Source organism: Camellia sinensis, chromosome 1 (assembly GCF_055761805.1).
Source record: "Camellia sinensis isolate YWXY chromosome 1, ASM5576180v1, whole genome shotgun sequence".
NCBI classification, from domain to species: Eukaryota; Viridiplantae; Streptophyta; class Magnoliopsida; order Ericales; family Theaceae; genus Camellia; species Camellia sinensis.
Window position 1 is genome coordinate 132,417,384 of NC_138961.1, and position 25,877 is coordinate 132,443,260.

The following is a 25,877-nucleotide window of genomic DNA, read 5'->3' on the forward strand; positions in this document are numbered from 1 at the left end:
ATTTTCTATTAAATAAAAAAAAAACTAACAAGAAGGTATTTGTAATTTTTCAAATCACATGGGTAATCTGTACTTTAAGCAAACCTCAAGAGGTGTATTTGTAATTTACCTTTTTTTTATATATATATTTTTGATATTTAATGAATTTTTTAAAAAGTTTTTTTTTAACAAATATTATACCTTTCAATTGTATTTATATTAAGTATATCTTAAAAGTAAAAAAATTGCTTAAAATATTAAAAAAATTAATAAAAATAAAAAAAAATATGAAAAATAAAATATTCAATTTTCAAAAAATTAAAACAAAACAAGGTTTGATTTCATATTTCATGGAACTATATTTAGTAGTTTGCTCTTGATTTATTTCTCTAGTTCATGTGCGAACTCTTTGTCTAACCAGCATAATCTCTTTTGTAGTATAATTAACAAAAATGTTTAAGACCCGTTTCCCCATCCCCTTTGAACCCCTTTGCTTTTAATTGGTCTATTTTTCTTTTTCTTTTTTCTTCTCTCCCAATCCCCAACTCCCACGTGTGTGTGGGGGTGGTGGGGGTGAGAGTTTTGAGGGGGTCTTAATCAATCCTCTATAATTAAAGGGTAAATTATACTTACCGTACCTCTTTGAAGTTTGAAAAAAAAAAATAATTAGTTTTATATTTTTGATATAATTACATTTATACTTTTTATAATATAAATAAAGTGATTGAAACTAATGCTAATGGTAAGTAAATATCAAAATAAATAAAAATAAATATATATTTTAGTAAAAAAGAGATGAACATGGTTTTTATTCTTCACACGACTAAGTAACGAATTATTGATGGAAAAAAATTTAAGTGTTATATAAATTAAAATGTTGAGAGAAGTTAGTGTAATTGTGTGAAAAATATAGAGCTAACTGTATTTTCTTCTTACCCATTTATAAATAGAGATGGTGTAGCTGCTATGTGGGAGACGCAACAGTCCTTGTTATTCGGTCATTGGGGCTTATTTCGGAACTCATTTCAATAATTTAAATCATTCATTTTTTAAGATATATCGAATAGAATATACTTGTAAAAATTAAATTGATCAAATATTAATGACTTTTTCATCGAATTACATTTATATCTATAAAAATAAATGATAAATATAATTTAAAATATAAAATTAAATACAAATATAATTCAATAAAAAATTATTGGTGTACGATCAATTAATATTTTACATATATATTATATTTAATATATTTTAAGAAATAAATAATTTAAATTATTAAAACGAATTCAAAATAAATCCCCATAGCCATACAGCACTGATTGCTATGCGTCCAGTACCACAGTCACGTTATCTCCTTTCATAATTGTCAGAGAGACCATCACCATTGGTAGAAATGAGATTAGCAATTTGGTCTCGTAGCGGAAGCGAATCGAGTCGAATTGAGTTACGCCGAGTTTGAATTTGACTTGTGTGCTTATTAAATTTTTTTTATTGAGGTTGAGCTTGACTTGATAAGGATTTAGAATCAAATTTAGCTTGATTTGTTAATAGTAATGAAACTTGAATTTGGCCCGATTCGATAATTTTTTTTAATATTATTTTTTATTATTTAATATATAAATAATATATTTATACTGTTATTTATATATATATGTATTTTTTTATATATTATTTAATATATAACTAATATATTTATGTGGGGGCATATTTTTTAAATGACGACACGTGGTCGACAAGTCACCGGAGTGCCAGCCGAGGTTCAACGTGTCATGGTCATGATGCCGAGATGATCTCGGCTAAGCCGAGGTTATCTGTGAATATGTCGGAATCCGAAATAAGCGGATAAGGGACAAGAGTCCTAAAATGAGAGAATACTTCAGTTTGGGTAAAGATGAAACTCTTAGAGAGTTTATCCTAATCCTACTGGAAGTCCAAGATTAGCAGTAATCCTAAGTCCATTAGAGCTAGGCTTCTATTAGGATTAGGATTGAGTTTGCTATAAAAGAGAGACACCCATGGGTCTAAGGTATGCTTTTGATATTCTGTCTAGTGAGTTAAACACTATTGGTTATCTTTGAGAGATATTGAGTACTGACTTGATCGTCGGAGTACCCTGGATGGACGAGCTACCGCCGGAAACTCTTTTTTCTGTTGCAGGTGGTCGTTCGGGTTTAACCTATTCTGCTGGTGTTCTCCAGTCGAGTACTAAGTTGGGCTGTGTGATTGGAAAATCACACACACAATTTATTATATAATCTAAATAAAAATAAACGAGGTGAGTTTATGCGAGTTCGAGCTTGAGCTCGACTCGTTTACTAAATGAGTCTAATATTCGAGCTCGAGTTCGACCCGTTTATTAAATGAATCGAGTTGAATCAAGCCTTTAACAAATCAAATCAAACTTATTTATGAACAGTTCAATTCATTTACCATCCTAATTACACTAGCTTATCCTAACTAATCATCATTGCACATCATGCATCCAATGGTCAAACCGAATCAAACAACTCAGCCACAACAGATCCCACAGTCCAAACGAATAGAATCCAATTTTTTTAAAATTTTTTTTAGTGAGTGAACAATATACATATATTTTAATTAGTGTAAAATAATAAAATTTATCACTTTGAATAGAGTCAATATATAATAATGTTTATAGAATTAGCATTGTTACATGTATAAAATTTTTGCACATAAAAATTCTCCAAGAGAATAGGTCCCATATGGATTTCACATGTGGGTCTCACTCTCATATGACAACTTCTGTTTACAAAAATTTATATAAATAATATTTGCCGAAGGATGATATTAAAATAAATTAAAAAAATTAGAAGTTAACTATACTCATTTATAATTAAAAAGACAAAATAGATAAAGTATAACTTGTGTTACATAAAATCCATTACATGAGAAACGTGATCCACCAAATGATCTTAACCATTCATAAAAGAATAAAGGTATACTGCATCAATAGATATATCAATTAGTATAATGGATGTGATTTTTAATTTTATATTGGGTTTAGTTGGAAAATTTGGAAAATAATTTGGAAACTAAAAGGAGAAAAATAGGTAAAATATATATAAAATGTACTTATATTTTACCTAATTTTATATCTTTTTTCTTTTCTTTCTTTTTTTTTTTTTTTCCAAATTCTTTCTTAAAATGTTCAACTAAACACAATATTAAAGGCACAATATTATAATATATATTGATACATTAATGGTTCATAAAAGGTGAAGTGAACAAAAATAACCAAATTACAATAGTGTATAGTGTTGAGTCGTTAAAGCTTCAAAAAAGGAAAGACAGTAGACTTTGGCTCCTCATATCGTGATGCCTTGTCCCCACTACTGCATCTCTTCTTCTCCTTCCTCAATCATCCATTTCCCTCTCAACTCTCTCGCTTTCTTTCTACTACATGGTCTTTGGACTTTCTGGCTTTCTCGTCCTCAAATGTGCCCCCAAAACTGTAGTTGTCATTTTTCTCTTGCTTTATTAGTCAAAATCACAATACCCCAAACTACTTTAGTCTCTTTCAAAGGAATGGGTCTCATCTATTTATGTCTGCTTTTGGCCATCTTCACCAAATGGGTTTGATCAATTTTGAATGGGGAGTAGTGATTCTCTCTCTAGTTAACAGCTTCAGGTTAGTCTTTTGTATTCATTTGCTCAAATGGGTCTTGGTCCTCTGTTTGCTTGCTCAGTAAATCACTCAAAAGATGGGATTTTGAATCTTCCATCACTTGTATACATTCTTGATCCTGAGATTATCATAACATTGTGTGATTTAGAGTTAGTTACATTTATTTTTATTTATTTGTTCTCTCCTTTAGAATTCTTGGCAAGTTCCAAATGGGGGATTTTATGAAATGCACATCTTTTGATGCTTATATGTGAATTCTGTCAGTGTGTTGGTGAAGATTTAGACAAATGTGACTTTTGAAAATTCAGTGTTTAGTTTATTAAAATCATTAATTATTATTTTGTTCTTTGGGTTTGTTGCAGATGTTTATGGACTAACAATTCTTTCTCTCTCTTTGCAATTTGTATTTCTTTTCTTGTTTTTGTTTTTGTTTTTTTCAGTTTAGTTCAATACCTGTTTTTCAGTATGAATTGGGATTCTATCTTAGTTCAAACTAGTACTTACTGTTTCTCTCTCACACAGTGCCACAAATTTCCTGCTGTAATTATCAGCATTGTTGATTATGTTTTCAATTTTATTTTTCTCAGTGCTGAAATGAGTTTTTCTGTTCTGGAGTAAAAAAATGAATCACAGCATAGCATTTTACAGATAATCAGAATTTGAATATCATTTAACTTGTTTTTGTTCTTTTTCTTACCCTTCAATTTAATTTTGGTTGGGTTTTAGGGTTGGTCACAATTATTTTTACTGGATAGAGACTGCTTGATACAATTTTTTTCTTCAAGGAGACAATGATTTCCTCTTTTTCGCTGCCCATCCCTCGACAACCAGCAAATTATGATGAGGTTTCTATGCAGCAAAGCATGCTTTTCTCTGATAGTCTCAAGGTAATCTCTTGCTTATGTCCTTGATTTCCCCATTTGTTGCTTTTGTTTTCAGATCAGTAACTTTTTTCCTCCATTCTTCCCCAACTCCATCCGAAGTTGGAACTTTTTTGAGCAACTATACTAAGCCTTGTATCCCAATCAGGTGGGAAACTTTTTTCCTCGAGTGATTTTACAATATTCCCAATCATTACGGATCTTTAGAAGTAAATTCACCTCCATGTGATCCAAAATGAGAATTTCAGCTTTGGAGTTTAGGACATAAGTTTTTAGAAAGAGCGGGCATTTTTGTGGGTCAAATTTTTAGTATGCTTTGTCTATGTTGTTGTGAGACCATGAAATCCGCTCACATAGATTGATGAAGAGCTTCAACAAAGAGATGAATTCCGCCCCACAAATCTGCAAAACAAGCAACCATTAAAGTTATCCGACCGGTGAATTCCAGCAGGAGAGCTGTCCAATGATGAAGTTAGACCAAACTTTTCTGAGAGAAACAGAGAACTCAATAGTGTGTGAAGAAACTTTTACATTCATCTTGTTCGTTCACTTTATGTTCTGATCTCTCTCAATCTTTCTTACAATTAATAGCTTCCTTTTCATGCAGATGGTGTTTACCATTCAAGTTTTTCATTAAATGGAACTTGAAATGTTGCACGTGTTTTTCAATTGAGCCTACTGATTTAAAGTATGGTTTTGAAATTTTATATTACTATTATGTTTATTCCATTAGGATTTGAAGAATCTGAGAACACAGCTCTACTCAGCTGCTGAGTATTTTGAATTGTCGTACACCAATGATGACCAAAAACAGATGTGAGTTTCTCTAATTCATTAGAACTCTGATAATAATGAACGTGAAGAATCGTATTTTCCTTTTCCTTCTCAATTGTTGTATAATTTGCTTTGTTTTGGCCTCTGTCAAATAATTTACAGAGTGGTGGATACATTGAAAGATTATGCCATTAAAGCCCTCGTGAATACAGTGGATCATTTGGGTTCTGTGACATATAAGGTTAATGATCTATTGGATGAAAAGGTTGATGATGTTTCTGGAACAGAGTTTCGGGTATCTTGTATTGAACAGGTATTCTCGTAATTCCTCATTATTCAGTGACTGATTCAAAGGTTTTTCTTTTGGTTAGAAGAAATATTTTTCGAAGAAATTTATGTCTGAGAGTTGGTGAAAGTCAAAGAATATGGCCACCGTTATACTGCAGATCCTATCTTACACTAATAATGGTCTATACATGATCTAAGGTTATATAGGTCTTTAAAATACATAAAATGTAAACATTAAAAAAATCAAAAGGAATGATTCATGTGGTTTCAAGTTAATGCGTTCTCTGGTTAAAATGGTCGGAAAGTGACTTTAGTGGAAGCTTGATTGAAGCACGTCTTGATGATTGGCTGATGCCAGTTTCGGCAAGGAAAAATAACTTCTTCTCTTTTTTTTTGTTTCAAGGACTCATCACTGCAAAAAATACCATAGATTGCTTCTTCTTTCCTTGTGCAAAATCCATGCATTAAATTAGGTTGGCCATTGGTGATTAGTTTGATTATATTGACTCTCTTCATTCCTTTTATCTGGTATCTTAGAGACTACGGACATGTCAGGAGTACATTGATCGTGAGGGCCTTTCCCAGCAGTCACTAGTGATGAATTCCCCCAAATACCATAAGCGATACATCTTACCAGGCAATTACACTTAACCCTTTTCTCTTTTCATGAAATTATTATTATTTCACAAATTTTTTTTTTAATTTAAAAATTTTATTTTCTTGGAATTTGGAGATGAGTATGTTTGAATGTTTTCAATTTTTCATCTGTCACATTCAGTTGGGGAGACCATGCGCGGTGCTAGCCACATGAAAACAAAACATCAAGGTTGCAGTCTAGATGATGAGGATGACTGGCATCAATTTCGGAATGGTACCTTGTTTCTTTTGTCTACTATTCTACCTTAAGAAGCACAAACACTTTTAAGAATGTAATGTGTTGTGTCCGACACCGACACGACACTCGTTAGACACTTCCAATAGTTAGACACACATGAAACACATATAAAACAATAAAAATTTATATCTATCCTTCTCCTTTAGACTTCAAAAATTAATATATTTGATTTAAATATTCATTATATGGCCTACGATAGTTTTATCCTTATATATTACATATAGTAAATATATAAAATTATATATTTTGCATGTATCCCTACGTGTTGTGTCTTGTTGACGTGTCAGTGTCATGACCGTGTAAGTACTTCTTAGATTCTACCTCAATTTGTACTGCCTTGTTCTTCCCTGCGTTTATAAGTTCTTATTTCTTTTTTCTCCCCTTCTCTCCAAAGCTGTTCGAGCTACAATTATAGAGACCCCATCATCCTCAGTCAGGTACCGATGTCATAATTTGTTTTCACATCATACTGCTACAGGCACATACTTATAATTGTTAACTGGATCTTGAAAAATGTAACTTGGATGTCATTGCAGAAAAGGGCACTCGCCATCACCTTCTCCACGGCCTTTACGTCGAGCTGGAACCTTCTTGTTCACTGCCAGCATGCCAAAAAAAGAACTAGGTTTGTTCATTTGAACTTGTTGCATCTTGAACTAATATTGGCACTTTAAGTCCTTAGAAAAACTCAACTCATTTTTTTCTTCTTCTTACTAATGAATCAGAGAAGCGAACAGTTTCACCATATCGATTTCCTCTTCTACGTTCCGGATCCTTCTCTAGTCGACCAACAACGCCAAATTCAAGGGCAACCACCCCAAATCTCAGTCGACCAACCACCCCAAATGCTTCTTTTGGAAGACAGCGGGTAAGCATTTGTTTTTGTTTGTTCATTCTCTTCTTAGTAGAGGAAAAATTGAATGTTTAATCTGCAAAGAAAATGACAATCCATCCATCTTTCTACGATATTTATAAATTTATTAGGTTTAAGTTCATATCGTGCTTTTTCATAATTCTTGAATGTTGTTTCTCTGTATCAGTATCCTTCAGAGCCTCGAAAATCAGCTTCAATGCGTTTCCATCCTGAAAGTGAAAAGCGAAGCCCTAGAGAGATTGAACAATCCCCCAGCAAAAGTAAACGTCTTCTCAAGGCCTTGCTCAGCAGGCGCAAGTCGAAGAAAGATGACGTGCTATATACTTACTTGGATGAATACTGATAAGAAAAGACATGGAAAAAAGAAGGAAACGAACCAGTCATGTACTCTTTCATTAACTTTTTTCATTATTATCCAGCAGTGTTGTATTTTATTATCGTAATATAGTTATTTTTAAGTTGGTTGCTACCATTTGGATTAGGTCCCTTCGAGATGGGCCTCGTTCTTAGTCTCTCTCTCTCTCTCTCTCTCTTTTTTAATCTCTTGATCACCACAGTAGCGTACGAGGCAGCTGGGTCGGCCTGGGTGGATTCAATTTCTTCCGGCATAAGCCAATTCCTCTTTCTCATGTTTCATCATATGGATTACCTATCTTTCAGTTTCCTCCTGCAACTCCCTTCAGTCTCCTTTAGCTCTAATGGGCGTGGTTCTGTAGTTCTGACCATCTTTCATGCTGTAGGCTTAGCTTATCGACTGGTCTTGTATTAGAACATTTTATCTTACTCATGCCTTTGAGAAGATCATTTTTTGTTTGTTTGAACTTAATTCTAGGAATGATTCGTTTTACAATGATGGTTTGTAAGAGTCGGGTTTAGAGGTTTTTCATTCTCTCCATAATCCAAAAATAGTAAAGTATTAGGTTCAGTAAGCAAAATCATCCAATGAATGCATTCTGAAAATATCGAAGTAAACAATGACTAAAAAAAGTTATGAAATTTAAGGTACAATCCTTTGTGTTAAAAAAAAAAGAAAAAGAAAAAGAAAAAGAATGGGCAACCAAAAATGATATGAAAAATAATAAATAGAGTTGCATTACAACTGAATAGCTGGAAAAACCAATAATCAGACTGTATTACAAAGGGCATCAGAGTTCCATTCCTTAACCAAATTCTTCAATTGTTTTTGTGGCGAGCGTAAGAACATCCACAAAAGCACTAAATGATGCGCGAAAAAATCTTGCTTCAACTGCTTCAAAATGCCTGTACAATAGGAGGATGGAAAGGTAAAAAAATCATAATGGAAAGAATGGCACAAACTTGTGCACTGTTCACATATTTTTCTTTCGGATAATTTTTTAGAAGAGACTTACACAATTGTACAACTATTTTTTGATAAATAAGGAACTCACACAGAAAGCTTTTCATTAGAAACAGTCATCTGCCTTTTCACTTTGTCTGGCTGCAACTGCAGTTAAATATAAAATTTATTAACATCAGATTGATTGAAGAACAATAATCGAGGAAAGTTGGTCAGAGTTAAAGCATCGTGAGACAACACCTCCTTGTCAACAGCCAATGCTGAGTAAACAATTTGAGCATTTTCCTCAGACTCGTAATCTACTTCAAAATCACTGCCGGAAAAATAAATAAAACTCTCAATCAAACAAACCATACAATGGTCTTTGGATCAAAATCTTCAAAAACAGAAAAAAAAATCTCTCTCCCCTCAAACTGCCAATTCATTGCCCTGCATTATATTCCAGTGGGCACAGCATTCTTCTGCTCTCTTATTCATTCTTAAATCTTCCAACAAAGAAAAAAAAAAAGATTTTTTACAACATTACAAATTACAATGTATATCTCAAATTCTAGATTAGATGTCATGTAAATTATAGAAGGAAAAAAAAAAATTTGAAACCAGAAGCGTTAAAATGTGCCATATGGTTTGCCATAAAACCAAGAGTGAGAGCTACCCATGGGAGAACCATCTGGAAAATTACACTATTATGACCTCTACTTCAGATATGAAAAAAAGTCCTCTCCAAAATGATAAGGTGCAGATAGTCTCCATGCATAAAAATGGACCCAAATTAAACGAAATGTACTGATACCCCTAAAAACTAAATACAGAGTGGTAGCTCAAGAAATCTCGTGTTCGAGTCTAGTAGCCTGAGAAGTGGTAACGAGTAATTTGGTTGAAGGAGTATATTATGCCTCCAAAACTTGGCCATAGCTCGAGTCTGCCTAACAAAAGCTAATCAAACCAAAAACATTGCTAATCATCAAATAGAAAACCCCGTGTTGACACCGGTGCTTGTTTCCATGACAATTATAAAAAAAAAAATGTAAGATGCAACCCTAACGCTATGTTTGGTTGAAGAATTTGGGGAGAGATCGGGAAAGAGAAAGGGAAAAGGTGTGTAAAACTAGGTGAAATATAAATATATTTTATTTATATTTCACCTACATTTTCTATTTTCCTTTTCAAATCTCTCCTCAAATCCTCCAACCAAACACAGCATAAGAGATTGTTGTTTTGTTTTATGATGATTCCATGTTGGAATGGAATAGCTATTCCTTAGCTTCTCATGTGAAATATGTATTCTCACTTTTTGTTGGAATGGACATTCTCGTGGAATAACTATTCTCATTTCACTAAAGCATACCAAACGAGAGAAAGGGAATATAAAGCTAGAATAGACATTCCATTTCAGCACATTCCATCATACTAAACGTGCTCTAAATCATCCAAGACGGAGGTTTGGTGATGTAAAAAATTGCTCTAAAGTTACCAAGGTTTCGGTTGGACTCTAATTTGGGGCAATAAAGTCACTTCCCATCAAGTATATTTATTTATTTATTTATTTAAAAAGCTAGAAATTTCGAACATAATAATATCCCATAGGCTATAGATGAAATTGACTTGGATTGAATTCGTTTCTAGCTTCCAAGATGGTTGGTTAGACTCCCAAGATTTTAAAGCCTAGATTGTTCTCGAGATAATGCTGCAAATCCTATACACTCATCACACAATTGAATTGTTCCAGAGCCCTAAAATAAACAAAAAAAAAAAGAAAAAAAGAAAGGAAAAAATCAACAGAAACCAAAACTAGCTTACTTGAATAATAATGGTTATACATACTTTTGATTGTACAAGTCTTTAGCTTAGGTAATTGGTTTAATGCTTTTTAAAAGATCACAAATTTTCACAACTATTTGGGCAGCTGTTCTCTTGGAAATAAAAACAAATTAGAGTTTATATATGCTTCAAATAATCTGTATATATATATATATATAGAGGAGAGAGAGAGAGAGAGAGAGAGAGAGAGAGAGTATAACTAGCTGAAGTCCCAGTGGGAAGGAAGAGTTTTGCAATCTATTGAAATGGCAGAAGCACTAGCGTCCATCTTCTCCAACGCCCACCACCAGAATTGAAGACAGACCAAACCAACCACAGAAATGTTTCATCACTACTTTATCTTCAAAAATGTTAGGGTTCCGATTCGATCCGGTCTTGGATCCGCCATAGCTGAGAATCAAGATCCTCTCTACTTGAGCTCTCTCCTTGACTCTCTACTTGTAGGGTCATTGGGTCTCCTTTTTGATAATTCGAACAGTTGATATTTTAAGATTTATTAAATATATTATATTTATAAAAAATTATATTAATCAGTTATTAAAATGTATGTGATCGAAAAATTGTTTATTAAGTTTTTTTAAAAAAATAATTTTTAGTTTGATGATCTAAACATATAGTTTTTGATATCCGATCAATTTGATTTTTTACAAATATGATATAATCAATAAACTTTAAAATGTGAAAATTGGGCTCAAAAGTGGACCCAATAACCCAACAAGGAAAAAGTCAGGAAGGGAACCCAAGTAGAGTATGTTGATTCTATAGGTGAATCCAAAAGACAATCCAAACCCAATCAGTCCAGGTTATGGTTCGGATTGATTCCATCTTAAAATATTACTTACAATTTTATAAAATTTGAAACTAAATTAAATTATAAAAATTATAGAATCAAATCAAATCAATTCAAATCAAACTACACTTAAATGATTATTGAACTTTAAAAGTTTTAGTATGAAACATGTCATCATTTATAATATAATCACAAAACATTAATTATTTAATAACGATTGTGAAAGTTAAAAAGTTATAATTTCCGTATATATATATATATATATATATATTTCAATGATTTGATTAATTTCTAAATTGAATTTGTAACTATAAAATCACCGTATCAAATCATAAGGTATGATTTATGTATTTTAAAAATAACGACCTCAAATCAAATCAAATCATGCAACTTAACCAAAATCAATATAGCGATTCCGGTTTTGACTCGATTTTTATTATATTACAGACTCGGATCTTGTGGTTTAATGTTGTTATTTATGTCTTTTCCTCCTTTTCCTCTTTGAATTTGAGTTTTGGAATGTCTCGGGCGTGTTTAGAACATGTTGGTTGCCGGTTAATCTAGTATGTTGTTGCCTAGAATTTTGGTCTTATACTCAAGCAGGTCTTTTTGCGCTCGAGCGGGGTTTGCAAACAGTCAGTACTTTGCACGTCTGCAAAAAATACTGGAGGAGTGTTTTTTACGCTCGAGCGGCGTTTCTTACGTTCGAGCGGGTGGGTGTTCGAGCGTACATTCTTGCATTCGAGCAGTTTGTCTGTTGTTTGCAAAAGTACTAGAGGTGTGTATTATGCACTCGAGCGGGCCTCTTCTTGCGCTCGAGTGGAACAAAACTTTGTGTCTAATGCTCGAGCGTAGACTCTTCCGTTCGAATGGACTATGCGTATATCAGATCGCGAAAGTGACATTTTATATCACTTTTTTGCCCTTCTCTCTCTCTAAAACTTTCCAAAAACCTAAATCCACACACTCTCTCTCTAAAATACACACTTTCTCTCTATATTTTGACCTAGATCTAGTATTTTCTTCACCCTACTCCCTTTGAGAAAAAAGTAGAGCATCCTGTGAGCTTCCTTTTGATAAGAGTAAAGTCAAGTTTGGGCGTCTTTGAAGTTTCTTCACTTCTCCTTTGAGTTTCTACACTTGAGGTAGGGATATTCTACACCTTAATATGGGTTTTAACGTAATTATTTGTTGTTATGTATAATGGTGGGATTTGGGTGTGTTTTGAGAAAACCTAGGGTTTGAGTTCAAGCTTAAGAGAGGGATTCCTATGTAGTGTTATATAATTGACCATGAGGTTTGGGTATGAGGTTATATTGTGTTAAAAATTGTTGGTTTTGGCCTTTGGGCATCTTTTGAAAAAATGGGGGATTTTGCCCTAAATATGTTGGAATAATTATTTTGTATAAATAATGAAATTGGTATGAAAATTGAGGGGAAAGTATAGATGAATGGTATAGTTGGATTTGTTTAATCACTCACCTACAAAAATGTGATGAATTATCTGTTACAAATATAGAGTATATGTCTAGAAATATTTATATTGGGCTGTCGGTGGAGGATAACTATGATTGTTGTAGAAATTGCATGAGAATTAGGTAAATTGAAACTAATCATTTAATTGAGTCATTGAATATGACGATATGTTAAGGCATTGAATGTGCATGATTGATAGTCATTGAATGTGACGATACTTTTAAATACATTGTATATGTATGACATTTCGGGAGAAGAAAGGGGATGCACTCCATTATTTGAGAGGAGATAGGGGATGGACTCCATTAAAAATTAAGTTGGCCGGAGTGTCCAGGGTGAAAGTCCCAAAACCTTATGTATACATGGGTGCCGATCCCGCGGACGAAATATCCATAAAATGGCAAGGTTAAAATGCTTGAATGATGATTATATTGATTGAGAACCACTGAGTTGTAGTCTTGGTTGGGTTATTTGAAAAATTACACACTTGGCATATGATTTGAATGAAATGAAATAACTTGAAATGAATAAATGGAAATGGATTTAGATGTGAGTATCAGCACTGTATGGTCATGGGAAGAACGTAAGTTGGTAATAAATGTTGAATGTTTATCTGACACTTATATCTTAGTCAAATCTCATATATTGTGTTAGACTATCTCTACTGGACTTTGGCTCACCCTACTTGGGAAACTACTTTCAGGTACCGGTAACATGCTTCCTCCAAGGACATAGCTTGGGAGGACTTAGTAGCTGGAGGCTCCATTTTGTTGTTTAAATGTTTAGATGCTTATTCAAGCCAATGGCTTATTATATGTACAAAGTTGATAACTCTCTTTTGTTGTAACTAAGTTATATCTTGGAAAGATGTAAGCCTGTAGGGCATTTGTTTTGTTGTCATTAATTGATGTTACATGCTATAGATTTAGGATGGATATTTATGAATGTATATCGCATGTATTATCTTTTGTAATACGAACTCTGATGAATGCAAGTACATTGATTCTATTATGTTCATTTCTCTTATTTGTTGGGTTATTGGTATTATCCTTTTGAGGGCGTTACAACTTGGTATCAAAACGTACCGGGTTTAAATACTTTGGGTACGTGGGAAGTGATTAGTACCACAAGGGGCTTGTCTTGCTTGTTAGAAACTTAAGTATGGATAATACATGCTTATGTGATTATTTTGGTATGGGATTGAATTTCTAGGATGTCGATTGGATCTGGGGGTTTCTAGGAGTCCTATTAGAAAGGTACTCGATCACTGTTGTTTTTAATTGGAACTCTAGCAACATCGCAGGACTGTTATTATCCAGAGTTAAAATTCGTATGTGTTTATGTGCTTATGTGCTTATATGAAGTGATTTACTGTTGTCCATCGCATTAGAACGTGAGTGGATTAGCTTTGGCACATTTGTAAATGTGTCAATCTCTTTGTTACCTTTATTAGGATGTCAAGACATGGTCGCGGTGGTAAGTGTGGTTGGCCTAGGAGGCACGAGATGCCTATACTGGATGAGATTCTGGCATAGGAGGAGAGAGTTGGTCAGGACAATGTGGCCGAACCAGTTGGTCAGCAAGCCATAGGCGCTTTAGCCCGTGAGATAGCCAGAACATTGAGGGAATCCATGGACATTCTCAGAGTTGAGAATCAAGTCCAGGCCCAAGTAGCTGAAGTAGGGCCGTCTTTTCTGAAGAGGGAGTTCTTTTGGTCGAATTTGGACGAGTTTTTGGGAGGTCCTAAGGAGCCACTAAAGGTTGACGAGTGGTTAGAACAGATGGTGAAGATGTTTGAGATGCTCGGCATCGAAGATGAGGCTTTGATAGTGACCTTGGCGTCCTTCTAGTTGAAGAGAGACGCGGGTCAGTGGTGGAAGTATGCGTGAGGGCGCATTGGAGGAACTTGGGAGGCTTTTGTCGACGCCTTCCAGGACAAGTATCTACCTGCTACAATGAGGGAGAAGTTGAGGGATCAATTCTTCAAGTTGGTGCAATTGAACACACCAGTGGCCGAGTTTGAGGCCACATTCACCAATTTATCGAGGTTTGCACCGGAGTTAGTGACGATCGAGGAGCGCTGTTGTCTGGAGTTCGAGAAGCGGTTAAGGACATGGCTCATGTTAAGAGTGGTCGGATCCATGATCAAGGACTATAGGCACCTTGTGGAGGTTGCAGCCCATCTTGAGACTATCATGCATGCAGAGGAGGAGAGAATGAGGGGCTCTAGGAGGAGTTAGGAGAATCAGGGGGACAATAAGAGGCAAAAGGGTTCTAACTCCCAGTCGTCCCAGAGAGCTCAGTCGAGGTCCATTTTTCCTATACCGAGTTAAGGTTCTGAGAGAGGTGGTCAAGGTGATGTGACTTGTTTCAAATGTGGTCAGTTGGGCCACAAGTCTCTAGTTTTCCTGCAGAGAGGAGGAGGGTAGCGAGCAGCATCGTCTTCGGCTCATTCTCAGAGCCAAGGTCAACGGAGAGGCCAGCCGCTCACTTGTTATCAGTGTGGGCAAGCGGGGCACTTGAAGAGGTTTTGCTCACAGTTGGGTGGCACATCTGGTGCATCTGGTTTGAGGAAAACATAGAGTCACCAACCTACACAGTCATCACAGGCCTCAAGGCCCACTTAGGAAGCCTCTTCGGCTCAGTTCATGTATCAGACTTATGCTCTGAGGGGTGAGTAGATTGAGCAGAGACCTACGGGGCGCGTGTATGCTGTTACAGTGCCGGATCTTGTACTTGCTCCTTCAGTAGTGAGAGGTACCTTCTTATTTTTCAATTTAGTTGCTAATGTGTTGATTGATACGGGTGCATTCTATTATTTCATTTCGTCTACATTTGCATCAGTTTTGGGTTTGGAGTTGGCACAGTTAGCATCTCTTATTTGCGTAGAGTCACCTAGTGGTGGTGAAGTTATTCTGAAACAGGGGTGTCAGGGTTGTGACATCAAGGTTGCCGGTTGTCGACTTCCATTTGCATTTGTATTGATTGACATGTCTAGTTTTAATGTTATTTTGGATATGGACTGATCATCGTCATACTGGGCTATTACAGATTGCTACCACCAGAGGGTTACTGTATGTACCTTGAGTGGAGATTGCTTTTATTTCTTGGGGGACAGGGTGGATAGAGTCTTATCATCGGTATATGATCTGCATGGACGGAGTGAACTTAGTTGTCTTCTTGCTAGCTTTTTGAGTAGTGAGTGTGATGAAGTTCAGGTTGAGTTGCCTAGGGTGGTTTGTGAATATCCGGATATCTTTCCTGAGGATCTTACTAGTTTACCACCTCATTGAGAGATCGAATTCTCTATTGATTTAGTGCCTGGTACGGCACTGATTTCTATGGCATCGTATCGGTTTGCACCTACCGAGTTGAGTGAGTTCAAGATTCAACTCCAGGAATTGCTAGATAAGGGTTTCATCCGCCCTAGTACTTCACCTTGGAGAGCGCCAACCTTCTTTGCTAAAAAGAAATATGAAGCCTTGCGACTTTGTATCGATTATCGGAAGTTGAACCGGGTTGCTGTTAAGAACAAGTACCCAATGCCTCATATAAATGATCTGTTCGATCAGTTGAAAAGGTCTTGTTGTTTCTTTAAGATAGACTTGAGATCGGGTTACCATCAGTTGAGGGTAAGGGAGGAAGATATCCTGAAGACGGCATTTTGTACGCGGTATGACCATTACGAGTTCTTAGTGATGCCTTTTGGGCTAACCAATGCACCGGTTGTGTTTGTGGATTTGATGAATTGGATCTTCTGTGAGTTTCTAGGCCGCTTTGTGGTTGTCTTTGTGGACGACATTTTGATTTACTCACCTTCTGAGGAGGAACACGAGGAACATTTACAGGTGGTACTGGAGTTACTTAGAACCCACAAGTTGTATGCTAAGTTTGGAAAGTGTGAATTCTGGCTGAAAGAGGTTAAGTTCTGAGCTCATGTGGTATCCGAGGAAGGGGTGACTGTAGATTCATCCAAGATAGAGGCAGTGCAAGATTGGGCACAACCTAAGAATGCTTTCGAGATCCGTAGTTTCTTGTGGTTAGCCGGGTGTTATCGTCGGTTTGTGAAGGATTTCTCTAGACTAGCCTCACTTTTGACCAAGTTGAAGGGGAAGGGAGTTAAGTTTGTGTGGAATGAGACTTGTGAGAAGTTGTTTCAAGAGCTTAAAGTTTGACTTACCACTACTCCAGTCTTGATTATTCCAAGAGAGGTTTGGGCTATTCAGTGTACTGTGATGCTTCACGGGAAGGTTTGGGCTGTGTCTTATTGCAAGATGGAAATGTAGTAGCTTATGGTTCACAGAAGTTGAAAACTCATGAGAGAAATTGCCCTACCCACGATTTATAGTTAGCAGCGGTAATTTTTACTTTGAAGATTTGGAGGCATTATCTGTATGGTGAGAAATTTGAGGTGTTTTCCGATCACAAGAGTCTGAAATATGTGTTTACACAGAAAGACTTGAATTTGAGGCAGATGAGGTGGATGAAATTCATAGAGGATTATGATTTTGAGTTTCATTATCATCCGGGGAAGGCCAATGTCGTGGCCAACACCTTGAGTAAGAAGTCAATTAGCAGTGTGGCTTGTATTGCCATTTGGGAATGGGAAATGTTGGGTACTCTTGGGGAGTTCGACTTGCATCTTGGCGAGTCTGTTGAATTTGTGGCCTTATTCTCCGTAGTTGCACAATCTAAACTTGTGAACCGAGTGTTAGAAGTGTAAAAGGATGACCTAGAGGTAGAATCTCTTCGGGAGAAGATCTCTAGTGGGAAGGTAGAGAAAGGCCTGAATGTGTATCCTGATCAGAGTGTGAGCTACCGTGACCGTTTGTTCGTGCCGGAGTCTTACCGAAAGGAATTACTATGAGAGTTTCATTATTCACACCTTGCGGTGCATCTGGGAGGCACAAAGATATATCATGATCTGAGTTGCCAGTTTTGGTGAAAAGGTATGAAGAAGGATGTAGCCGTATTTGTATTGAAGTGCCTTACTTGTCAGCAAGTGAAGGCCGAGCATCAGAGGCCAGCGGGTTTGTTGCAACCCTTGCTTATAGTCGAGTGGAAATGGGAGCATGTTACGATGAATTTTGTTGTGGGCTTTCCGAGGACTCAGTGGGACAGTGATGCCATTTGGGTGGTAGTGGACCAGTTGACCAAGTCAGCGCACTTTATCTTGCCGACCTGTATCTTAGGGACATAGTGAGGTTGCACGGGATCCTTGTGACAATAGTTTCGGATAAAGATCCGTGTTTTATAGCTCAGTTGTGGCAGAGTTTGCAGAATGCCTTGGGCACTAGATTGACAACGGCTTACCATCCTCAAACTGACGGGCAGTTCGAACGTACTATTCAGATCCTTGAGGATATGCTTCAAGGTTGTGTCCTTGACTTTAAGGAGTCATGGGAGAGACACTTACCCTTAGTGGAGTTCAGTTATAATAATAACTTCCAATCGAGTATTGGCTTGGCACCGTTTGAGGCCTTGTATGGCCGACCATGTAGATCTCCAGTGTGTTGGGCCGAGGTGAGTGATGCACCTTTGTTAGGCCCAGAGTTGGTTCGAGAAACGACAGAGAAAGTTGCACTTGTCCATAAAAGGCTGGTTATAGCCCAGAGTCGCTAGAAAAGTTATGCCGACCGTAGGAGGAGACCCTTGTCTTTTGAGGTGGGAGATCATGTCTTTTTGAAAATATCCCCTAGGCGGGGTTTGATGAGATTTGGAAAGAGTGAGAAGTTATCCCCTCGGTTTATTGGCTCTTTTGAGATCTTTGAGTGGATTGGGGAGGTTGTCTATAGTTTGGGATTGTCGCCATAACGTTCCAGTGTGCACGACGTGTTTCATATTAGTATGCTTTGGAAGTACAAGCCGGATCCATCGCACGTGTTGGATTGGACCGACTTAGAGGTAGATGAGGATGCCTCGTATGAGGAGAGACCAATGAGAGTCTTGGATAGATAAGACCAAGTCTTGCGAGGCAAGACGATTCCTTTGGTTAAGGTTTTGTGGAAGCATCACAGGGTTGAGAAAGCAACTTGGAGCATGAGTTAGAAGTCCGTGAGAAATATCTAGATTTATTTGTTAATGTTTGAGCATATGTTGAAATTTTAATTTTGTTCATGAACTGTAAAGACATTGTATGTGTTTTGAATAATAAGGACATTGTATATGTTAACTATGTTTCGGAAATGCAAGCTTAATATGAACATTGTATATGTTGTTTAAGTTTTGGAAATGCGAATCTATCATAAACATTGAATATGTTTTGCAAATATGAGATATATGTGTTGAAATTGGTTTAAACTATGGGAGATGCATATTGGTAATATATGTTAAGATATGTATTGTGTAATGGTTCATCTTGTAGAGGGATTGAATGACCGACAGGTGGGTCATGGTATTGAGGATTGATTTGTAATTTCGGGGATGAAATTCCTTAAGGGGGGAGATTATAGCGATTCCGGTTTTGACCTGACCTTTGTTGTATTTTGGACTCAAATCTTGTGGTTTAATGTTGTTATTTATGTCTTTTCCTCCTTTTCCTCTTTGAATTTGAGTTTTGGAATGTCTCGGGCATGCTTAGAACAGGTTGGTTGCCAGTTAATCTAGGATGTTATTGCCCAGAATTTTGGTCTTTCGCTCGAACGGGCCTTTTTGCACTCGAGCGGGGTTTGTAAACACTCAGTACTTTGCATGTCTGCAAAAAATACTGGAGGAGTGTTTTCTACACTCGAGCAGCGTTTCTTATGCTCAAGTAGGTAAGCGCTCGAGCGGTTTGTCAGTTGTTTGCAAAAGTACTAGAGGTGTGTATTCTGCACTCGAGCGGAACAAAACTTTGTGTCTGACGCTCGAGCGTAGACTCTTCCGCTCGAGCGGACTGTGCGTATATTAGATCACGAAAGTGACATTTTATATCACTTTTTCGGCCTTCTCTCTCTCTAAAACTTTCCAAAAACCTAAATCCACACTCGCTTTCTCTATAATGCACACTCTTTCTCTACATTTTGACCTAGATCTAGTGTTTTCTTCACCCTACTCCCTTTGAGAAAAAAGTAGTGCATCCCATGGGCTTCTTTTTGATTTGAGTAAAGTCAAGTTTGGGCTTCTTTGAAGTTTCTCCACTTCTCATTTGAGCTTCTACACTTGAGGTAGGGATATTCTACACCTTAATATGGGTTTTAACTTAGTTATTTGTTGTTATGTATAAATGGTGGGATTTGGAGGTGTTTTGAGAAAACCTAGGGTTTGAGTTCAAGCTTAAGAGAGAGATTCCTATGTAGTGTTATATAATTGACCATGGGGGTTTGGGTATGAGGTTATATTGTGTTAAAAATTGTTGGTTTTGGCCTTTGGGCAACTTTTGAAAAATGGGGGATTTTGCCCTAAGTATGTTGGAATAATTATTTTGTATAAATAATGAAATTGGTATGGAAATTGTGAAATTAGGGGGAAGTATAGATGAATGGTATAGTTAGATTTGTTTAATCACTCACCTATGAAAATATGATGAATTATCTGTTCCGAAGATAGAATATCTGTCTAAAAATATTTGTATTGGGCTATTGGTGGAGGATAGCTATGATTGTTATAGAAATTGCATGAGGATCAGGTAAATTAAAACTAATCATTTAATTGAGTCATTGAATATGACGATATGTTAAGGCATTGAATGTGCATGATTGATGGTCATTGAATGTGACGATACTTTTAAATACATTGTATATGTATGACATTTTAGGAGAAGAAATGAGATGTACTCTATTATTTAGGAGGAGATAGGGAATGGACTCCATTAAAAATTAAGTTGCCCGGAGTGTCCAGGGTGAAAGTCCCGAAACTTTATGTATACATGGGTGCCGATCCCGCGGACGAAATATCTATAAAATGGCAATGTTGAAATGCTTGAATGATGATTATGTTGATTGAGAACCACTGAATTATAGTCTCGGTTGGGTTATTTGGAAAATTACACACTTGGCATATGATTTGAATGAAACGAAATAACTTGAAATGAATAAATGGAAATGGATTTAGATGTGAGTATCAGCATTGTATGGTCATAGGAAGAACGTAAGTTGGCAATAAATGTTGAATGTTTATCTGACACTTATATCTTAGTTAAATCTCGTATATTGTGTTAGACTATCTCTACTGGGCTTTGGCTCACCCTACTTAGGAAACCATTTTCAGGTACCGGTGACATGCTTCCTCCAAGGACTTAGCTTGGGAGGACTTAGTAGCTGGAGGCTCTATTTTGTTGTTTAAATGTTTAGATGTTTATTCAAGCCAAGGGCTTATTATATGTACAGAGTTGATAACTCTCTTTTGTTGGAACCAAGTTATATCTTGGAAATATGTAAGCCGTAGGGCATTTGTTTTGTTGTCATTAATTGATGTGACATGTTATAGATTCAGGATGGATATTTATGAATGTATATCGCATGTATTATCTTTTGTAATACGAACTCTGATGAATGGAAGTACATTGATTCTATTATGTTTATTTCTCTTATTTGTTGGGTTATTGGTATTATCCTTTTGAGGGCGTTACAATCAAACTGATTTGAGATTTTTTTTTTAATTTTTTTTTAGTCCTATAACCACTTCACTTTTGCTCACTTTTTACAAGAACCATCCACTGTACTGCAGCCAGTAGTACCACCGGCGTGTGACCTAAATGATGTAGTGGTACAGAGCCACTTAGAGATGGGGTCGTACATCCCTCTAGCTCGTACAGATTAGGGCATACACCTACGTCTCTCTGAAACCTCTACCAAAATTGGGTCGTCTGAGTATTCAACACATGGAACCCAAGCCATCCCCCTAGTTCCACAGGAGGGAGTGGGCCTATCCTTACAAAATCCCACAACTTGCTAGGAACCCAACGCAATTAATCCACCACTGAGCCCATCTTCTGACCAACATGTCCATCTCACATCAGGCCCTTTGGTTAATCCTAAGCCTTTAGGCCTAGAACCTGGCAACAACCACACCGCAATTGAGCCTACCTTATCCCAAACTAAACTAGTTTCTTTTGTCACGGAGCCCTTAAAAAGCCTTGAGGGAGATCTTCTTTCTAAAGCAGATGAAAACATACGTGGGCTACCCTTGGTTAAGAATCTGGACCCCTCCTCTCCAACTTCAAATACATATCCAACCCAGCTTATGGATGTATGTTTATCTAGGGCCCTCCAACATTTGACTTTGAAAAGGAAAAATTTGGAGGAAGTTGACCACACTACTCGTTACTCGAAACTTTTGAAATTTGGGGGAGGTGACAACCATGACTTGAAGCTGCTAACTCACATTACTCCTCCCTCTCCGAGAGCACTGGGTAAGCAAAAATATGTTCAGAAAAAAGATAAATCCTATACCAATAAGAATTTCAAAGAATTTCGAGAATCTCATGGAACCAACTTCGATCTGGTTGATGTCTTGGTTCAAAAATCTGCTAAATATGAGGAAGAAAGGAGTTTAAGTCTTGTAACTGTAAGTCCTCTCCTATTGATGATGAAGAGTTTGAGTCCCAAGTTCCCAGTACTTACCTAGATGTGGATCATAGTTTTGTTGCAAGGGTGTTCGTGGATGGCCCCAAGCAGCCACACATGTCATGTTGATTTTGAGCTGGAATTGTTAGGGGATGGAACGATCCCTGACAGTCTAGATTCTCTGCGGGTTATGCCTTACCCATCGTCATATAATAATCTTCTTAACAGAGACTAAGAATAAGCAACTCAGGCTAGACAGAATTAGAAGAAGCTTGGGTTTTCCTAACTCTTGTTATGTGGATCCCATGGGTGTTTCTGGGGGTTTAGCGTTGTGGTGGAAGGATGAAGTGAATCTGCAAGTTCGTTATAAGTCTACAAATATTTTCAAGTGTTTTATTACTCTAGGATAAGTTTTAGATGGGTGGATGGCAATCTTCGTCTATGCCCCACCTAGATAGCCTGATAGGAAAATTTTTTGGTAGTACCTCAAATTTGTGGCTACGGAGAATCACTACCCTTGGGCCTATTTAGGGGATCTTAATGATGTTGGTAGTATGGAAGAGAATCAAGGAACTGTGGAATGCAATTTTTCTAGAGTTCAACACTTTCAAGATTTGCTTACAGAGTGCGAGCTCATGGGCCTAGAGTTTAAGGGTCATCCATACACTTGGATGAACAATCAAACTGGTAATCACAATGTTCGAGAGAGGCTTGACAAAGCCTTAGCTTCGGTGGAATGGAGGCAGAAATTTCCATATGCACAAGTTTTTCATGAAGCCTTAATTGGTTCTGACGATTGTCCTTTACTACTTCAGCATCATGTTCCTTCCAAGATGTTTGTTCAAGTTTGAATCTATGTGGATTACAAGTTTGAATTGTGTTGAAGTCATCAAATCTAACTAGTTGCACTCAATAACTAGTTCTCCTATGGTCAAGTTAGTCCACAAACTCAAGTCCTGCTAGACTGAGTTTGGAGATAATCGCATCAAGCTGGCAACCCTTAAAACAAAACTTTTGGAAATCTAAATACTTCATTTTTCGGATGACAATCTGTGCTTCATTAGATTTTCGCAAGATGATATAGAGGAAGTGTTATTGAGAAAAGAAATGTTCCAACACCAACGGTCGAGGATTAATTGGCTGAAATATGGGGATAGAAACTCATCTTTTTTCCATGCTACAATCACTTAGAGAAGGCAAAGGAATTAGTTGGTTAAACTCCAAACAGCAAATGGGAAGTGGCTAGAATCATATTAGGCTATCAATGGGAATTTAAAGGACTATTTCCAAAATCTCTATCAAGCTTTGTCGAGTAGGGATTTGGGTGAAGCCCTGGAGGTGGTTGACCAAGTAGTTATAGCGGATATGAATCAAGCTCTTACAAGACCAGTGATTGATGAAGAGATTAAAGTGGCAACCTTTCATCTTAGGGCTTTAAAAGCTCTCGGACCTGATGGTTTCTCTGGGATTTTCTATCATAAACATTGGGAGTTGGTAGGAGTGGAAGTTTGTGCAATGGTTAAAAGTTTTTTTAGTAGAGGATTTGTGCTTCAAGAATTGAATCATACCAATCTCATGCTAATTCCCAAAGTTGCTGCCCTAGAAAAATTAACACAGTATCGGCCCATAAGTCTATATAATTTTTCCATGAAAATCATTACCAAAGTATTGGCTAACAGTTTGAAAGTGGTTCTTCGTGGACTCATCACTTCAAACTAATCGGCATTTGTATCAAGACGGCTCATTCAGGACAACATCTTAGTGGCTCATGAAGCTTTCCATTTTCTCAAGCACAAACGGAAAGGGAGAAGAGTTGATATTTCACTAAAGCTCGACTTCAACAAGGCATATGATAGAATTCAATGGGATTTCCTAGAAGTAGTCCTTCATAAATTGGGGTTAGATTGGTGATGGATTCAGTGGATCATGCAGTGTGTCACCACAATTTAGTTTTCAATTTTTTCAAATGGGGCAAAGCGTGTATCTGTATCTTTTTCATGTGGCCTTTGACAAGGTGACCCTCTCTCTCCATACCTATTTCTCCTTGTGGCTGATGTTTTGTCTAAATTATTGTTTCGGAGTCTCCACTAGGGCAATATTTCAAGCCTAAGAATGAGAAGGCATGTCCTATTTTATCTCATATTTTCTTTGTTGATGATGCTATTTTTTTTTTCTTCAGGCGAAGTAGAGGGAATGCCAATCTCTTTTGGAAATTCTGATAACCTACAGTGAGGTTTTAGGACAAGTGTTGAATTTTGATAAATCTGGTATCATCTTCTCGGCAAATGCTAGTATGGCTGTGAAGGGGCAATTTGTTCGACTTTAGGGATTTCTCAAGCTGATCCTAATGCGAAGTATTTGGGATTACCTTCTCTCTATTTGAGGTTGATGCATTTGGGTTTTTGATTGAAAGAGTGATCTCTAAATTGCAAGGATGGAAAAGCAAGCTTCTATCTCATGCCAGGCGAGAAACTTTGATCAAGGTTGTGGCACATGCCATCCGCTCATATGCTATGGCTTGTTTCTTATTCTTTCAATGTTTCTATAACAAGATTAATGCTTGTATTCGAAATTTTTAGTGGAAGAGAGACTTGGAGAGGAGGGGAATTCATTGAGCTAAGTGGGATTTAATGACAACTTCAAAAGCTTTTAGGGGTATGGGTTTTTGCGATTTTAAGGTTTTTAATCAAGCTATGTTGGCTTGCCAAGGCTGGAGACTGATTATGATCCCATTCTCCTTTTGGGCCAGAATTTTCAAAGGTTTGTATTTTTCTCACTCAAGTTTCATGACGGCTACTAGATGAGCAAGGCCATCATGGGCATGGGCAAGTTTGTTAAAGGGCAGAGAAATACTTTAAAGAGGCACTAGATGGCAAATTCACAATAGGTAGTCAGTCAATTTTTGGAAGGACAAGTGGATACCGTCATCTCTCAAGTTCAAGCTCTCCTCTGTCAAGCCTCATAATACATCCGTCCATGTAGTGGCAGATGCGATTGACCAAGCTTACAAAAGTTGAAAAATGGAGGTCTTGGAGAATGTAGTCGCCCCTGAGGAACAACAAACGATTAGTGTCATTCCTATCTCAACGAAAAATAAAGAGGATGTAGTGGAGTGGCATCCATTCAAATCTAGTATATTTTCGGTAAAATCGGGGTATGTTGTGGCTCTTACTCTGCAAGATGAATAGCAACAAAATCAGCTGTCACGACCCAAACCCGGCCCTATGGGTTTAGCACCGTAACCGGCCAATAATCCGAGATTACCGAAGGCCTGCAGAATAGCAGTATAGTACAACAGAGTACAGGGCCTGGCGGAAGCCAAAACAGTAAATAAATAATGTCCATTGAGTTGTGACAGTCTGTATGCCAAAAAGATTTTTCATGCATTCACATATACAAACAATACAGTCTATACAAAATTTACAGTCACACAGTACAGGGACCAAATCCCTTGATAACAGTACAGTAGTAGCTGACAGTCTATACAGTAAACCAAACAGTATGGAGACAGACGGGGGAAAAACAAGACACCCCAAAGCCATAGCATGGCAACTCGGAACCTCGCAGCGAGGCACAAAGGCTAGCTTGACAAAACTGGAGTCTAACCCGCGCTCCTAGCACCGATCTGGTGGCTGAGCACCTACATATAT

General features: G+C 36.9%; 2 protein-coding genes across 4 annotated transcripts; one reads left to right on the forward strand and one right to left on the reverse strand.

Moving 5' to 3' along the window:
• The first annotated feature begins 3,292 nt into the window (after nucleotides 1–3,292).
• Nucleotides 3,293–7,806, forward strand: LOC114287196 (protein ABIL2). 3 transcript variants are annotated; one of them, XM_028230474.2, is made up of 10 exons: nucleotides 3,293–3,628; nucleotides 4,352–4,512; nucleotides 5,240–5,322; nucleotides 5,443–5,593; nucleotides 6,106–6,205; nucleotides 6,347–6,439; nucleotides 6,858–6,900; nucleotides 7,000–7,088; nucleotides 7,189–7,331; nucleotides 7,504–7,806. In XM_028230474.2, exons 2-10 carry the CDS (start codon nucleotides 4,417–4,419, stop codon nucleotides 7,678–7,680), a joined length of 975 nt encoding a protein of 324 aa, XP_028086275.2. In that variant the 5' UTR covers nucleotides 3,293–3,628; nucleotides 4,352–4,416; the 3' UTR covers nucleotides 7,681–7,806. The 3 variants fall into 3 exon arrangements, with proteins under 3 accessions (XP_028086275.2, XP_028086276.2, XP_082740611.1); XM_028230475.2 differs by having other exon boundaries at nucleotides 3,300–3,628; nucleotides 4,411–4,512; XM_082884485.1 differs by lacking the exon at nucleotides 3,293–3,628 and adding an exon at nucleotides 3,644–3,727 and having other exon boundaries at nucleotides 4,411–4,512.
• A 491-nt stretch (nucleotides 7,807–8,297) lies between these two features.
• Nucleotides 8,298–10,883, reverse strand: LOC114287198 (transcription factor). Its single transcript, XM_028230476.2, has 4 exons — nucleotides 10,677–10,883; nucleotides 8,896–8,968; nucleotides 8,747–8,802; nucleotides 8,298–8,597 (listed from the first exon to the last, which is right to left on the reverse strand). The coding sequence occupies exons 1-4, from the start codon at nucleotides 10,742–10,744 to the stop codon at nucleotides 8,498–8,500; spliced, it is 297 nt and encodes a 98-aa protein (XP_028086277.2). The 5' UTR covers nucleotides 10,745–10,883; the 3' UTR covers nucleotides 8,298–8,497.
• Nucleotides 10,884–25,877: the final 14,994 nt, after the last annotated feature.

What these genes read in the sequence shown, in the direction of transcription:
- LOC114287196 (XM_082884485.1), top strand. Translation starts at nt 3,656, where the DNA reads ATGGGTCTTGGTCCTCTGTTTGCTTGCTCAGTAAATCACTCAAAAGAT. An exon ending in TTTTCTCTGATAGTCTCAAG is followed by an intron (nt 4,513 to 5,239) that starts GTAATCTCTTGC and finishes TTATTCCATTAG; the next exon opens with GATTTGAAGAATCTGAGAAC. An exon ending in GGGTATCTTGTATTGAACAG is followed by an intron (nt 5,594 to 6,105) that starts GTATTCTCGTAA and finishes CTGGTATCTTAG; the next exon opens with AGACTACGGACATGTCAGGA.
- LOC114287198 (XM_028230476.2), bottom strand. Translation starts at nt 10,744, where the DNA reads ATGGACGCTAGTGCTTCTGCCATTTCAATAGATTGCAAAACTCTTCCT. An exon ending in TCCCACTGGGACTTCAGCTA is followed by an intron (nt 8,969 to 10,676) that starts GTTATACTCTCT and finishes TTTTTCCGGCAG; the next exon opens with TGATTTTGAAGTAGATTACG. An exon ending in CATTGGCTGTTGACAAGGAG is followed by an intron (nt 8,803 to 8,895) that starts GTGTTGTCTCAC and finishes ATTTAACTGCAG; the next exon opens with TTGCAGCCAGACAAAGTGAA.